At 34.6% G+C, this 17,037-nt stretch overlaps 1 protein-coding gene across 1 annotated transcript in view; it reads left to right on the top strand.

Moving 5' to 3' along the window:
- Positions 1-17,037, top strand: part of Vps13b (vacuolar protein sorting 13 homolog B (yeast)) — a 548,051-nt gene that overhangs the window by 443,517 nt on the left and 87,497 nt on the right. The window contains exon 39 of the mRNA XM_013012393.1: positions 14,439-14,635. Coding sequence (XP_012867847.1) covers positions 14,439-14,635 — 197 coding nt within the window. The remainder of the gene's footprint in view (positions 1-14,438; positions 14,636-17,037) is intronic.

Raw genomic sequence — 17,037 nt, 5'->3', positions numbered from 1 at the left:
ACGTTAGCTATGTTATTAACTTTTCTCTTCCCCAAATCTTATGCATCCTATATATCACTGTACTTTGATAGGTCTGAAAACCACTAAGAGATTAATTTGCTAAAAGAAATATAACAAATAAATGAACATAGTTATACAGGCTTGGGAGTTGTTTTTAATGAAAAATTAACTGAGGAGATATTACCTGAGAAATTATTAAGATAGAGTAAACTAAGTCTAAACTAAATAAGTATGACATCGATAGTAGTTGTATTATCAATAGAGCAGTGCTTATGTCATATAAGCTTAGTATTTACCTTGTCCCAATTCTGTACCATTAGAGCAAATGATTCATTTTGTTGTTAAATGTATCTTTAATGAAGTCAACATATAAGCCATATCATATTTCATTTTATAGAAAACCTTAATATCCAGTAAATACCCTTTTCATAAAATGAAAAACTATCACAAAACATTTTCTACAAGTCTTTAAACACCATTTGGTTTTATAGTTTGGAGTTTAACTTGTTCAGAGCAGCTAGCTGATGTCTATATGACCTCCCAAAGTCCTTTCAGTCCTGATTCTCACACTAATGAATTCAAACAGAAAAGAATTGTTAGTCCAGAACTCAGTGTAGCTTCAGAGCCAGAATGTAAGAAAGTTACAAAATACAGATGTCTGTCAGGGATGGGATCCAAAGAGAAAAGAATGCCAGAAGTTAGAAATAGATATGTTATTGTACCAAAAAAAAAAGGCCTTGAATTTGGCTTTTAGCCAGGAAAAAAAGTTAATACTAAGATCAAACTATTTAACCTATAATATATAGTTGAAGTATGGCAATGTCCTGTGGTAGAAGGTCATAACTTTTCTTGAAAAAATCATAATTCATGACATTCAAGTGAATACCAACCACCCCTCAGTTCTTCAGATCCGCTACAGATTGTACCTTTTAGAGAATCTATAATCCTATATTTTTTACTTAGGAATAAAACCATTCTTTGGAACTGTCAGTTTTGGTATATCAAGAATTAAAAGAATTATCAGATATTTTAAAATACTGAAAATTATGTAAGATATAGCATGTTTATCTTTTAAATTTTTTGTTTATTTTTTATTAGGCTAAAGTTTCTAAAATTAATGCAGCTTATTTTGATTGCATACAAAATATTTAAGAATTGGTTATATTAGGCAGAATGTTTTCTTTGTGAGATTTTTGTTGTTATTGTTATTGTTGTGTTTATATTTGTTTTGTTGTGGGCTAAGGAAGGTGGGATTTTTCTTTCCCAGCAAAATTTACCCCAATTATTTTTTCTCATGGGCAGCAGGTTGGGGAAGAGTACTGGAGTGGTTGACAACCCAGAAGGTTCTGATGTTCTGTGGAAATGTGAAAAGGACTATGAATAGGTTGTTGGACAATTTTTAAATTTAATTTTGTTTTGTTATTATCACTGTCCATACTATTAGTTTTCTACTGAACACTTTTTTAAAATTTTCCATGAGTTTTAGAAGAAAACTTTTCCACATTAAGTCTGTTTTTGTATTCCGAAATAGAAAATTAGGCATCTGTACCTTTTGGGTTAGCCTATGGTGTGTTACTGATTTGACTAAATTGTTTAAAAATCAGAATTCCCAAAATTCATCTTTTTCAAATTACATTCTTTCTTACATGATGATCAATTTAAGAGGACATAAGTTTCACCAAATAATGGCAGTCAGTACAGTCAGAAATTCTATCTGCAAATTCATGAAGAAATAGCCAGTCATTCTAGCCCAGATAATTTCTCTATCTTTAGATTTTCTTGAGAGATGATTTTTACAGAATTAGAGATAACTATGAGAACATTCTTTGTTACCTAAAATTTGACAAACAAGTTCTAAATGAATAGAGCTGTGGTTTGATGTCAGTTGGTATGTTAAAGAGACATATTTTCTAACACTGTGTTTCTGCTCTTAGAGCAAATTAAGGGAGTATAAGATTGAGAATGATGGCCACGAAGTTATTGTAAGTCACTATTTCAGGCAAATTTGACATGACATGAGAGAAAATTGGGCAAGAATCATGATCAATGCTAAACTCATTCCTGTTTCTTTGTAACAGTATGCATCATGTATATCCACTGTTTTTGCTTCTACTTTGGGGTTGCAATATGGAAGTGGCTGTTTATAGATATGATTTTCTTAGGGAACTAATTCTTTATTCATGTTTACTTTATCATATTTGAACAGCTATTTTAATTAAGTTTTCATTCAATTCCATCCAATTGAATCTTATTCATTTACACAAAGTGGAATTGTGCCAGTTAAATTGTCATTTCTTGCCATTTAGACCTATGAATGTCTAATTTAAATAGTATGTTTCGTATTCTTTCATGATGCAATATTTCTAAGATAGGAAAGGTCTTATATTGAAAATTCAAGCACATATTGTATGTTTATGAACTCTCTTTTTACCTATGAATCTCCAACAAAACTAGCAAAGCTGCGCTTCATTATGATATTCATGTTACCCTAGACCTGTTTGTGTTACTGAGCCCATTCTCTGTTTCAGCTTCTTACAAAGAGAGTTTAAGTATATGATATTTATCTTTTTGCCTAATAGTGCTCAGTTGGTGTTGACTGTGACTGAGTGGAATGTTAAAGAGAAAGTAGATTACTCTGATGTTTGCTAAAGGTCATCAACAAAGTAAGGCCCTATTTGCATATTCATTATAGTCTAGGCTCCACATAGTGTCTCTTTGGTGAATATGAAGCCTGGTGAAAGAGTAGACTGAAGACCAAGTAATAGAGTCTTACTTCATGCCTGGACATGTGCCTGGATCACAATTTTTCTATTTTTCACTTTCCATCATAGATACTCTGACTGGAAAGCACCACCATGCACAGCTTCTTCCACTGAAGTAGTCTTGCAAACTTTTTGCCTGGCTGGCTTTAATTTTGTTTTTCTGGGAGGTGGTACAGTGGATGTTTTTGAAAGGTAGGACATTTTAAGAAACACTTATAGAAACATACTGATAGCCATAAAAAGTATATATGGTATAAAAGTGAAGGACTTGTCTAGAGAAAGAAGTAGGGGTCAGAATTAGTGTCTAATTCCTTAGGAACTTGCACATAATTCTATTTGGCAGTTCTAAGATTTGTTCTCAGTACACATCCAAATTACCAAAGATCAATCAAAGTTATTACTTTTCAAACCGCACCATTCAATCTTCCCCTTATTCAGAAGCTGATTATGCTTGCATATATGTGTATGTATATATGCACAAACATATATGTATATATTTTCAGAATAATTAGTACATATTATACAGACATTTTTATATGATATATGGTATACATATAAAAGTATCTGTTCAGTGAAGTGCATACATAATTAAATATCATTCAAAGTATGTTTTATGTTATTTGTGGTCTGTCAAGTTAATGTGTATGTGAATGTGTGTATTTGTGTGTGTGCACATACTGACTGGTACCTGGCCTTAGACTCAGTGCCTCAAGCTCTCAGCTATTTTTTTTTGCTCATGGCTGATGTTCTATCACCTGAGCCACTCCTCCTGTCTAGCTTTTTTGCTGGCTAATTCGAGATAGAATCTCAAAGACTTTTCTTCCTTGGCTGGCTTCTAACCTCAGACTTCAGTCTCCTGAGCAGCTGTGATTAGGTGTGAGACACTGCTGCCTGGCTGTTATTTAGTTTAAAAGAGCACCAAATACACCTAACTTTATTTAATACAAATAAGTACACTACCTGAAATATTTAGAGATGAAACCAAACTACTTTGGAATTTAGTTTATAAAAATCTCATTAAAAGAAACTCTAAAATAGTAAGGTGGTTCTAAATTAGTTTTAATGCAGAAGCTCTTAATGTGTTTTTATTATTTCTTTTTAAGAAAAAATATGATCTTGAAGATGTCATATTACACACCTGCATTTACTTGAAACCTGGTAGCTTGATAAGTTGATAAGATAACTGGGTCATATGTTAATTTTTTTAAAAACAGCCCAAACATAGATCCTAATAAAAGAATGTTACACATTTCCTTTTAAAGGCTCAAAATTGTTTCTCAGGGCTCTTAAATTACCATATTCTGATACCAAGGGAAAATAAAATCTGGACTTAGAGTCTTGTTTGTACTTAGAGAGTTTTCCGGACAGGAAGGCAGTCTTGATGCAATGCAGTAAGCCACAATACCAATGGGGCATTACAGGTGAAAAATCTGCAGCTGTACCCTTCACCACAATGTATTACAACTGTGCACTGGAATATTTCCTGTACAGAAATAGAGTTTGGTTAACTTTGTTTCCCAAGAGTAGATCACATTAAAATGTTATAAAATCATGATTTCCTGCATTTGAATACTTGTGGTTTCTCAATTGGTTCCAATGTTATAAGGTTTTTTTTTTTTCTGTATGACTTCTATTAGTTGAAGATGTATAGAAACTCTTTTCTTTCTTCAAAACTTACTAAAAAGCAGATACATATAAGAAATATAAACATAACATTAGAGATTAAAAATATTTTTTCCATTAAATGGTAGATTTTTTTACAGTGTAGAAACAGAAAATATCCAGATTCTATAGTCAAAATACACTTTGTTTTTAATTATTAGCAATTGAAATGTCTATTCAGTTTGCATTTGTTCTAAGTGATGAATGTATGTTTCCTCTTACTGTATATTATAAGTTACTGATTGCAAGAAATTGTCTTTCTGCGGCTGGGAAGGTGGCTCAGTGGTAGAACACTTGCCTTGCATGCATGAGGCCCTGGTTTCTATTCCTCAGCACCACATAAGCAGAAGAAAAAAAAAAGCCAGAAGTGGCGCTGTGGCTCAAGTGGTAGAGCGCTAGCCTTGAGCTGAAGAGCTAAGGGACAGCACCCAGGCCCAGAGTTCAGGCCCACGACTGGACCCCTCTCCCCCCCCCCAAAAAAAAAGAGAAAGAAATTGTTTTTCTGTTTAAATAGACGTAATCGTATCTGAAAATGTCATATGACTGTATGGAAACAAAGCTGCTTTTAAAAAAGAATTCATTAAAGGTTTAATCTGTATGTTGCTATCCACTCACCCCTGTTTCTATATATGCACCGTCTTTTTCAGTCACTGGAAATGTCTGTTTCATGCTCAGATCTCACTTTATATTTTTCAACTATCCACTTAAACTATCTTCTAATCATCAATTAAGAACTCTTCTACCTGTCTATTTCTCTGATCTTTATGTTGCATTCTCCATATTACCCCCTTTGATAATGGTTTAAGGGAGATATGTGCTTTTACTTCATTAATGAGGTAAAAAATTTACTGATCAAAGAAAGAGTTTAATAATGATTATTCATTTAATGGTTACTAAAAGCTTTGTGTTATAAAAAGTCACCCCACCCTCACCCCTCGATATGTATGTCTAAAAACAATTAGAGGAAATTAGTTAATATTATAATTGCTTGATGAAATAGAAAGCAGTGTAAACAATAGACTGACCAGAATGTTTAAAAGAAAAATCTAGAAATAAGAAGTTCACAAACATTTTTGAAAAGCCCTACTACATTACTAGAAAGCTAGGAAAGCAGAAAGTAAAAGCCAAGACAAAGTTAAATTCATGCCTAAACAGACTCAAAAGGGCCTTTAGCAAAGACTTGAAGCCTTATTGTTACCAGACCTTTAGAGCTCTCTGTATAATCATTAAGTAACCAAGTAGAGACTTGGTTTTTAGTCAGTTTTGAATTACTGTAACAAAATACCAGAGGAAGGCTACATATAAAAAAGAAAGTTACTTAGCTCACAGTTTTGGAAGTTCAAAGACATAGCACTAGCATTGGCTCCATTCTGTTGAGGGTCCTCTCAGCTCTGTCATATCAAGGTTAATAGTAATGACAGAAGCAGACATGGGAACCGATGATCACTTCTCAATATGGGTAGCCTGAGAGATTGAAGAGAGCAGTCTGCATCCTTGTTGTGAGAACTAACCAGGGCCTCACAAAAATGCCTTTTATCCCTTATAACGACACATTCCCAGGGTCTACTAATAGATCTTAACTTCTTAATCGTTCACCAGCGCCACATCACCATGTGGAAACAGGCTTGAATATGTCACAAACTGTTTACGATTCGTTGTATGTGGCAGACAGCATCTTCATCATAGCAGTGATAAAAATTACAAACATTACAGTTTGCTCATCTGTGTCACAAAATAACAACTAAAGGCAATGAAAATACACCCTGCAAAAGATGGATTTTACAATGCCATTATTTATTAATAATATTATAATTATCATTTTATTGTTTCAACAAAAAGTTATGGAATTCAGAGAAACCAAGTATGGATCATAAATAGAAAAAGAAAGTCAACAGAAACTGTCCATAAGGAAGCCCATATGTGAGAGTTACTAAACACTTTGCTACCAATCTTAATGCATCCAAAGGAACTAAAGAAAGGTATAAGAATAATGTCTCCCCGGTACTGATGAAGAGAAATACAGGTTGAATCTCCCTTGATCAAATGTTTAGAATCAAGTTTTCCAGTGTGAGATATTTTTTGATACAGGAACCTTTGCATAGGTATGAATTGTCTTGAGAATGGAACTCATGTTTAAACATGAAATTGATTTATGTATACATTTCCTGAAGGTAATTTTATGCAGTATTATTAATTTTTTGGGCACTGTGTTGTATGCCTGTGTTCTTACTGGAACCTAACCCGGGAGTGAAATGGGAACTCTCAGGTAGAATTTCAGCACTTTAAAATTTCAGATTGTGGAGCACTTTGGGTTTTCAGATTAGAGATGCTCAACCTATTAGAATTTGTAAAAACAAATAAAATTTGAGAGTTGAAAAGTGTAATAACTGAAAATTTCACTAAAGGTAGCTTAGTAGCTACCTTGACAAAGAAAGAACCAGTGAGTGAAGATGAGTCAGTTGAGATAATTGAGTCTGAATAACAGAAAGATAAAAGAATGAAGAAATATGAATAGAACCTTGGCAACTCCAGAAAACAGTGAGATGACCTAGTCAAACTATTGGGGGAAAATACTTAGTATGAAATAACAGATAAGTTACAAAACAGCTGAGATAAAATATAAAATTTTAAGTGTATTCTGCATTTAGTTTGCTTCCTAAAATCCACTTTAAAGAAACTGGAACTAGAAACTATATATCATGAGTCTGTTTTTTTTCCTTTTTTGAAGATAATTAAGCCACAGAAGCACAGGATTTACAGACAAAATATTCCATTGACTAAATGTAGTGTCTTCTCTGCACAGCTGCTATACTCTTTCCTCTATTCTAATCACCATTGACTTGGCATGGTGGGAAAACTAGAAATGTGGTAGGGAGGAGCAAGAGAGATAAGAAATATCCTGCCTTTAATCAGCCTTCAATAATCAAGTCCAGAATGGAAGCTCTGCCTTTGCTTTTATTAAATAGACCTACATGTAAGCTAGCCTGTTTTAACACAAAGGAGAGGACAGTTGAAACTGATAAGATGTATTACTGCTACCTACAAGCATTTAGTTATATATATATATATATATATATATATATATATAAACAGGAAAGACACTTCCCTTGTATTTTTTGATTAGATGATTTACTAAGGACTGGACAAAGGGGTAATTGCCCAGCATCTACAACCTCTTCACAAAGAAGTTAGAGCTGTTCATCCATGAGAACAGATGGGCAGTTGTGACCCTGCTAATAGTTTTGGCAGTACTATTAAGTAATAAAAACAAATTAAGTGCCAAAATATTCTTTGTACCAAAAATATTTTTAAATGGCCAAATACATGCAAATCTTCCCAAATTAGCCATCAACTGGGAACAAATTGTGGGATAATATTTTAAATGCAAAAATAGATGTGCTCTTACTAACTGGCAGATATACAACCTAAAATACATTCTTATGCAGAGACTACATATGCTTAGAGTACAGTTTATTATGTATGGCTGGCTAATTTTTTTAGATCCTGTCAAATAATGGATAAGAAAACAAAATGTAATAAAAATATATAATCTTGACAGTGATTTGAAATGTACCATGTGTTACATGTGGAATGTTTTCCAGTGAAACCAATTTGCTTGTTCCCACTTCCCATGACTCAAATACTAGATACTGAAGCCTTCTAAATGATTTTTTGGCAACCCAACTTTCTTGGAATAGTCATTGTTCCTTCAAGTTACTCAGTGTGGGCATTAGTAATAAATCCCCAGTTATAGCTGTGTAACTAAGGATCATTCACATCATCTTTTTCAAACCTAAACATAATAAAATTACTTTAGAAAGATCACATAAAACAGAGTCTATAGTTTTCCTTGAGAATAATTAATTGCTACCATATGAAGCTGTAAGCACAATATGGTCACATTATGTTTTTAATTTAATTATGTCACTACTAGTGTAGAGATTAGCTGAGCAATGTCAGCTTCTAACTAAGACAAAGGAAGATTAGTAAGTGAAAGGAAAGTTGATTCAACAAGACATAATGGCAAAATAATTTGAGTGGAAGAACTAGTATCTAAAAGAACTTTTTAATCTGTGCACCAGTGGCTCATTTGAGTGGAAGAACTAGTATCTAAAAGAGCTTTTTAATCTGTGCACCAGTGGCTCATACCTGTAATCTTAGCTACTCAGGAGGCTGAGATCAGAGTATTTGAAACTAGCCAGGACAGGAAAGTTTGTGAGACTCTTATCTCCAATTAATCACTGAAAAAGCTGGAAGTGGTGCTGTGGCTCAAGTGGTAGAGCTCAAGCTTTAAGCAAAAATTTAGAGATAGCACCCAAGACCTGAGTTCAACCTCTAGGACTGGCAAAAATAAATTAATTAAAGAAAAGAAGTCTTTTTTGGGGGGAGGAGGTCCGGTCATGGGGCCTGAACTCTGGGCCTAGGCATTGTCCCTCAGCTCTTCAGCTCAAGGCTAGTGCTCTACCATTTTGAACCACAGCACCACTTCAGACTTTTTTCTTTTTGCTTATGTGGTGCTGAGGAATCGAACCCAGGGCCTCAGGCATGCAAGGCAAGCGCTCTACCACTGAGCCACCTTCCCAGCCCCAGAAAAGAAGTCTTATTGTTAACAGATTGGGTTTTTTTTTTCAGCCTCTATGTTTATTAACTAATTATTATTGAGGGTCAGTGTAGGGGAGTGAACCCAGGGCCTCCCTCATGCTTAGTAAATGCTCTCCCTCAGCCACACCCCAACCTCTATTCATTAGTTTAAAACTAATTAAGAAATAGAGTATATATTGACCCTCTACTATGAGTTTGTTTTTGAAATGGTTATACTTCCTTAAGAATATTCATGTAAGAACCTATAGCATGAGAGCTAGATTTAAAGAAGTAGCACCAGGCTATTTTTAAAACCAGCCATTTTTCTGATCTCTCATATCAGTTCCAACATATGCTTGTAGTCACTACTCAAATTGTAAGGTTTATTCCTTCCTACTGATTTGTATCTCTTTTGCTTCTCTTCCTTCCTATCAGATCTCTCTATTTCTTTCATATTGCTTCTATCTAATTATGTCTTTGTTGTTGCCTTTTACTAATTTTTGAGTATCTCTTTTCATTCTCAAAAGGTTTTAGCTCATAGCTTCCATCCTTTTTCATTTCCCTCAGCATCTATATGAATGATCCAGCCAATACGTACGTTCATCTCATCTCTCAAGTGATCTCCTTCACTCTGCCTACCTACTCACTCTCATAGAAGCCCTGGATCTTGTCATCGTCCCCAAATCCCTCTCTCTTAAATCTCCTTTAGAGTCTCACAAGCCTTTCAAAGCCTTCTTACCAAACAACTAGTCATTCTCCTTATCTAGGAGCTTACACTGTTTTCTTATCCTTTTAAAATTTTACATTCCTAACTCAACCTTTAAAATACCCTCTCACAAGCAAGGGAAATGGTGAAATTTTCCAAAAAGAAATGTATTCTTTACTTGACTTATATAACTGTAAACCTTCTGAACATTCCTTTATAATAACAATTTATAATATTTACAAAAAATACCCTCTCACAAGCAGGCACCAGTGGCTCAAGCCTGTAATCCTAACTACTCAGGAGACTGAGATTTGAGGATCTGGTTCAAGGCCAGTCTGGGCAGAAAAATTTGTGAAACTCCTATCTTCAATTAACCAGCAAAATCAGGAAGTGGAAGTGTGGCTTAAGTGGTAGAGTGCCAGCTTTGAGGGAAAGAGAAAAAAAAAAACATAAACTGTAACATGAGACCCTGAGTTCAAGCCCCAGTAACTGCCCCCACACACACATAAATAAATATTATAAACTTCATTCGTTATGTCCTACTAAATACTCCCAACAACGAACCCTGTAGTTATTTAACACAACTCCCTCTGTGCTCTCTGAATACCGTTATTCAATAGTTTCACTGGAGTGGCTCTTGGTGCTTCCAACTCAGATTAAAATGAACTCAAACATCTCCCCTCCACTCCATGAACACCATAAAATCTACTCCCAGGAGAGACAAACTAATCCATCCCCAGAAGTGATGTCAGAATCTGCACAGTTGCTCAGATCAGCCATCTGGGATTCAGCCTTGACAGTTCCATCTCACTTCTCAGATGTGGTTAATTGCTAAGGAATCTTCCACAGAATATTCCAGTTCTCCTCAGCCATACTCCAAGATCATTATTTTTACCTTAGACCTCCTAACTGGATTTATTTTATCAATACTTACTCCCCATTCCCCACAGTTCAAAAATAAAGATAAATTTGATGATAGCATTGATTGTTTAAAATACCTTGAAAGTATATCATTGATAGGAAAGTCTAAAATCCTTCATTTGTCCTAAAAGTAATGTAAGTTTTAGTACTTCCATTTTACAAATGAGAGAAGTATGGTTTATAGTCATCTAATTGTCCAAGGTCATAGAGCAATTATTTATGTTACAAGGCCAGCAGACTTTTATCCCAAATTGGGACATCAGGGAGGCTTCTTTGAGGGGTGGAAATAAGGTAATATGAAGATTAATATCTATATGCCTTTTCTTTTATAAGTTCATGGCCCAATGTACATTTAAATGGACAACTGTATAAAATTATCTTAATATATTATGGTCATTGTTAGCTTTTGTTTTGAAATATTGAATACAAATATTCTTACAATGGGAAAAAAGGATAAATGTGTGACTTTTGTAAAATTTACTTATAGTCATACAATTTTACCTTTTCTCAGCAGAGAGTTCATTTGGAGCCAATGTATTAATATCTTTATCTTAAGCAATAAAAATAGGGTACATAAAATAAAGTTCTGACAAACACATAACTGGAATGTATTGAGATATGTTTTTGTAGTTTTCTGTTGTTTCTGAGTTTTCAGAGTAGCCTGGAATGTTCCAGTTGAGGTATGTAACCTCAATTGAGTCTCCCACAAGTTGTGAACTAAAAGTTTTCTTTGGCTTTCCTCCATATTTATTTCTTTTGTATTTTTTATTTTCTTGGTTGTTTTTTTTCACTTGCACAATTATTCTTTTCCCCAGTCTTAGTGTTTCTGTCTCAAAGCTGGCATTCTACCACTTAAACCACACTTCTACTTCCTGATTTTGCTGGTTAATTGAAGATACAAGTTTCACAAACTTTTCTTGCCCCTTACCTAACAACTAACAAATAGTTCCCACAGTGGCTCCTAGGTTGGACTTCTTAATATTACATGCTGGCTGCAACAACATTTAATTGTATACACTATTAATATGCACTAATAATTAAAGCACGTCCATTCTTTTTTTCCTTACAGTTTTACTCAGCTTTCCAGTATGACAGCTAATTTTCATTAGTTATTGTACATTAACTTCAGTGTAGAATTTTGGGAACAATGCTAGAAACAATTTTCCACCCTATTTTCTGTATAACATCTTCACCAATATTACATTGAATGTAGCATTCCATTATTTATGTCACACAAAAAAATAAGTATGTTACTATGCTTTTACTCACCTCCTTTGCTTCTTCCATCGAGATTCTTATGTGACTGTAGCATTCTTACCTCATTTTCATCTCTTCTACTCTTGGTAAAAAGTCTCTTAGGGGCTGGGAAGGTGGCTAAGTGGTTCAGTATTTGTCTTGCGTGCATGTGGCCCTGAGTTCAATTCCTCAGCGCCACATAAGCAGAAAAAGCCTGAAGTGGCACTGTGGCTCAGTGGCACTAGCCTTGAGCTGAAGAGCTTAAGGACAGTGCCCAAGCCCAGAGTTCAGGCCCCATGACTGGCAAAAGAAAAAAAAAGTCTCTTAAACCAAAAGGTAAGCTCAACTTACAGTCAAAAGAGGAGCTAAGCAATCAGCCTTTTTCTCCTAAGTAATAGTATATATATAAAGGTCCAGTGTTAGCCAGTTACACACCAGAAAATAATGTTGAACTGTGGTTACAGTGTTCCTGAATATACAGGTTCCAGGTTTATTTTCTCTGTACAAGCCCAATCCATTGTAAAGAAATCTAGTAAACAGAATGCTTAGAGGTTTCCAGCCATAACACAGAAGCTTCAGAACTGTTCTTAGAGCATTAGGAAGATAAGTTCCTACAAAAATTTTTGAGATGCTGGGTGCTAGTGGCTTACACCTGAAATCCTAGCTACTCTGGAGGTTGAGATCTGAGAATTGCGGTTCAAAGCCAGCCTGCAGGAAAGTCTGTGAGACTCATATCTAATTAACCCCAGTATCCTGGAAGTGGCCCTGTGACTCAAAGTGGTAGAGCACTAACCTTGAGCTGAAGAGCTCAGGGACAGCACCCAGGCCCAGAGTTCAAGCCCCACAACTAACCCCCCCACACAAAAAAAAAAGAAATTAGCTCTGTTATCTAATTTTTAGAAATATAGGAACTAAGGTTAGAAATCTTAGTTTCCTCAAATTAAGTGGACCTATAATTCAAATCCTTGGAAGATTCAAATGCCTAATGGAGCTAGGATTCGAGTCCTAATAGGTTTAATTCCAATATTTATGATTTTATCTTCTGTATTTCTTTGAGGAGAATCATTAATGTGTCAGATACCGGCTGATTCCCTCTTTCATCTGTGAATTATTCATTCATTCATTCACCGACTATTCTTTTTAACATTTTCTATATGTAATCTGCCACGTGCTTTGAAAATCCAAAGCTTAGCCAAATGGAAATCATTCCCTCAAAGAATGTTTCTACCATGGAAGATATACAGTGATAAGAGCTACAAAAACAGGTTTCCTTAAAAAAAATTCTAATGGCATTCAGAAAAGAAAGAGGGTTTTTCCATCTGGAGAGGTGAAAAGGTGCAGAGAAAGGTAGCATTTGAGTTGGTCCTAGACAGATGGGAAGGATTTAGGCATGGACAATGAGAAAGAAAGAGGAATATACCAGTATTTCAGGCTGAAAGAGAATATAGAAATCATGACCTAGAAAATTCTGCTATGGATAGCAAAAACAGAAAAGAAAAAAAAAAGAATTTCAAGAAGTGGTAGCTAAAAGTCCATACTGTGAACATGTTACTTACCAAAACTGAGAACTCCTGTCTCTGTTTCATCACACCATTAGGCATTTTTGTTTCTTCTCTTTTAGTCCATCTTGTATCTTTTCAATCTTGAATGTTCAAGTTACTTTTTCCAGATGAGAAACTTATTTCCACTTGAAGTTAGTTTGAACGTTAGTGTTTCATTGATGCTAGGAGAAGACATAAGACTGATGGACAAAAAAAGCAAGAACTCCATTGCTAATAGCACAGCAACAGCATAAATGTAGCTGCATTGGTTCTCAGTGCCCCAAGTAACACAAAGTTAGGCAGAAAGGCCATAGGAGTTACTATGCATTCAGTAGATGTTTGGCACTATTGAGGACTTTGGAACTTGGCAAGGGTAGCTCATTTATGGCAAGTGTATATACCTTCATATGTTTACTTGTTCATTCTCAACAATTTACAAAAGCTCTGCTTATCAGGAAAGTAGCTCTTAATTTGTCATTAATATTTTTATCCTAGCTTGTTTCTTTAAGTTCCTTTTTTATCATTTGAAAGTTTATTCCCCATTCACGTGTTTCTTTGAATATATAGAAATATGCTCCTTTTATAAAATAAAAACATGCCAGCTTTCTTTCCTCTTATGCTTTCACTTTGTTAGCCTTTGTCATTTTGGTTCTTTGGAACTTATGTAGTTAATAGTTGTTAAATTTGTTCCAATTATTTCTTTTTATAGAAAGTTGGTTGTTTTTATATATTGCTGTTGAGTGGATCTCTTTTCTGTTTTGAGATAGAGTTGAGCTAATAGTTCAGACTGACTTCAAACTCACAGTCCTCCTGTGAGTCCTAGCATTACAGGTATATACCACATGCACATCTTTAAGTAAGTCTTTTAAGGTATACAAAGTAAATATAACTTGAAAAAATCCTACCCCATTGTATTTTATAAGCAAATTTTTCTTTAAAAGCCTTAATATTAAAATGTTTGTGAAAATTTAATTTGCATTTCAACAAGTACAAGGCATAGTTGACATTTACAACTTTATTTTAATTTAGGTTCCTTGTAGTTTGGAATACTGGGATGAACTTCAGAAGGTTTTTGTTGCGTATCGAGAATTTAGTCTATCTGAAAGCAAAGTTTGTGATCTGCAGTTGCCAGATATCAATCTTGTAAATGATCAGAAGAAACTGGTATCCTCTGATCTTTGGCGAATTGTCTTGAACAATAATCAAAATGGAGCTGATGATCAAAGGTAACTCAGAAAAAAAATGAGAGAGGTGATAACATTGCATTAGAAAATAATTACCAAATAAATTTCTCTTACCAATTACCTATAGCTTGTCTGTCCAGTACCTGAATGTGCCTGAACTACAGAAGAGAACCAAGATTTTTCAGTTTCTATACTTGAAGTCCTGTGTTTTACTCATATTTCAGCCCTTTAAGTACTCACTTAGAAAGTCTTCCCTCAGGAGCTGGGGGTTTAGCCCAGTGAAAGGGTGCCTGCCTGGTGTGCACAAGGCCCTGGGTTCGGTCCTCAGCCCTGGGGGAAAAAAAGGGGAGAAAAAAAGCTACAGAAAGTCTTCCCTCAAATGTTTTAAAAGATACATAAAAGGAAAGCAAAACAAATCTATTATACTGAATCCAAAAATATAGAAATAGATTTATCTATACCTCAATAGACTCTGATATAGTAAATCATATATATAATGTAACCCTGGGACATTAAAAGTGAAGTCATCTTTTTGTCTTTAAAAAAGACAAAAGCGGGGCTGGGAAGGTGGCTCAGTGGTAGAGCACTTGCCTTGCATGTATGAGGCCCTGGGTTCAATTCCTCAGCACCACATAAGCAAAAAGAAAAAAGCCAGAAGTGGCGCTGTGGCGCAAGTGGTAGAGCGCTAGCCTTGAGCTGAAGAGCTGAGGGACAGTGCCCAGGCCTAGAGTTCAGGCCCCACGACTGGACCCCCCCCCAAAAAAAAAAGACAAAAGCCTTTGTCATAAAAAGTAAATCTCTTTTTTGTTTTTTCTATATAAATATATATACAACTACACATATTATCATCATAGTGTACAACTTTGTATTGGTTCCTACTTTATATTGCAAATAAATTAAAAGGCTAGAATTAGTGGAATATGTCTGCATCACAGCCAGACAACAAGCATAGGTAGGAGGATTACAGTGCAAGGCCAATCTTGGGCCAAAACAAAATAAACAATACCCTCCTTGAAAAAAATACAAATCAAAAAGGTCTGGTACAGCTGAAGTGGTAGAACTTCTGCCTAGCAAATGTGAGGCCCTGAGTTTAGCCCATAAAACTGCCAAATAAATTAAATAATAAAGAATTGATATATTAATTAAATCGCAGATGCTTTTTCTTGTGAAGTTATTGTTTATGAATTGTATATATTTATTGAAAACATTTGAAAAGTAAATAATACCGTCTGTAACCATATCACAGTGAAATAACTCCTGTTAACATTTTGGTCTAGCCTTAGAGTTCTTCAATGATAATTGGTATGTGCAAGAGTAGCAATGTGTTTATACTTTATCAACCCCATTTCAAGGCCATCTGGGCTCTTTAAAAATAATAATTGCCTTCCTAGTACACTATCTGGCAATATAATATTAGTGAAAATATGTTAGACCAGCAAGATCTTGATTGTTACCGTATTATAGTGATAAAAATAAAGAACATAGATTCTACAGGGATCGACAGATAGCCAGATTTTTTTCTACGTATAGGTTGTCTCATTAGAAATCAGGACATCTCAAAAAATAAAATAAAGTTGATTTTTTTCATCTGTAAGTTAGAAATCATTTCTTGATTTTAATTTTGGAAGAGTACATTTTCATCACTGAAAGAAGCATTCAGGACAAGGTTAATTCCTCTGTATCTGATATTTTTATCAAATTACTTTGTGATTGTCCTGTTTTTTTTTTAACCTTTTGATACCTTCACTTTTTATTTGGGCTGTTTTTTTTTTTTTTTTTTTTTTTTTTGTCGGTCGTGGGTCTTGAACTCTGGGCCTGGGCGCTGTCCCTCAGCTCTTCTCAAGGCAAGCGCTCTACCACTTGAGCTATAGCGCCACTTCCAACCTTCACTTTTTATTTTAATCACACTTATATAAAAATAGTGTTAAAAGGACAAGCAAGTTAAATGAAAACCCATGAAGTGTAATTTTCAGTGAGATCCTCATTCTTTGCATATACTGTAACTATAAAATAATTAATATTTTGGTGTATTCAGCATCTAATATTGATTAACTCATGGGAATTAGTGTTTGGACAATCAGAAGAAATAAAACAAAAGTGAAATGTTTATATTGATACTAAAAATACTGAATTTTTTAGCAGCAGAGACACATTGTGATTTGTGTTGGCCTTAATGAGACCCAATTGTTCAGAAGTCTTGTGAGGTGTATATGGAAGAAAATTGGGTTAGAAGTAAGTCAATATGACTAATGACTAAGGAATGTTTTGAAAGATTTTTTTTGTCAGCAATCTATATGGCATATTCAACATGAACTGAATTTAAGAAGAATATCAATGTGTGTGAATTTGTGTACACTTGATGATTAACTATACAGGGTTTTGAGTTCTAGCTTTAAAAGCTTTTAAAGAATGTCATTGTACTTACGTGATTTGGGGACATTTAG

The sequence above is a fragment of the Dipodomys ordii genome, unplaced genomic scaffold, assembly GCF_000151885.1.
Source record: "Dipodomys ordii isolate 6190 unplaced genomic scaffold, Dord_2.0 Scaffold17, whole genome shotgun sequence".
NCBI lineage: Eukaryota > Metazoa > Chordata > Mammalia > Rodentia > Heteromyidae > Dipodomys > Dipodomys ordii.
Note: the sequence above shows the minus strand (reverse complement) of the source record. Positions and strands in the feature narration are given on the sequence as shown.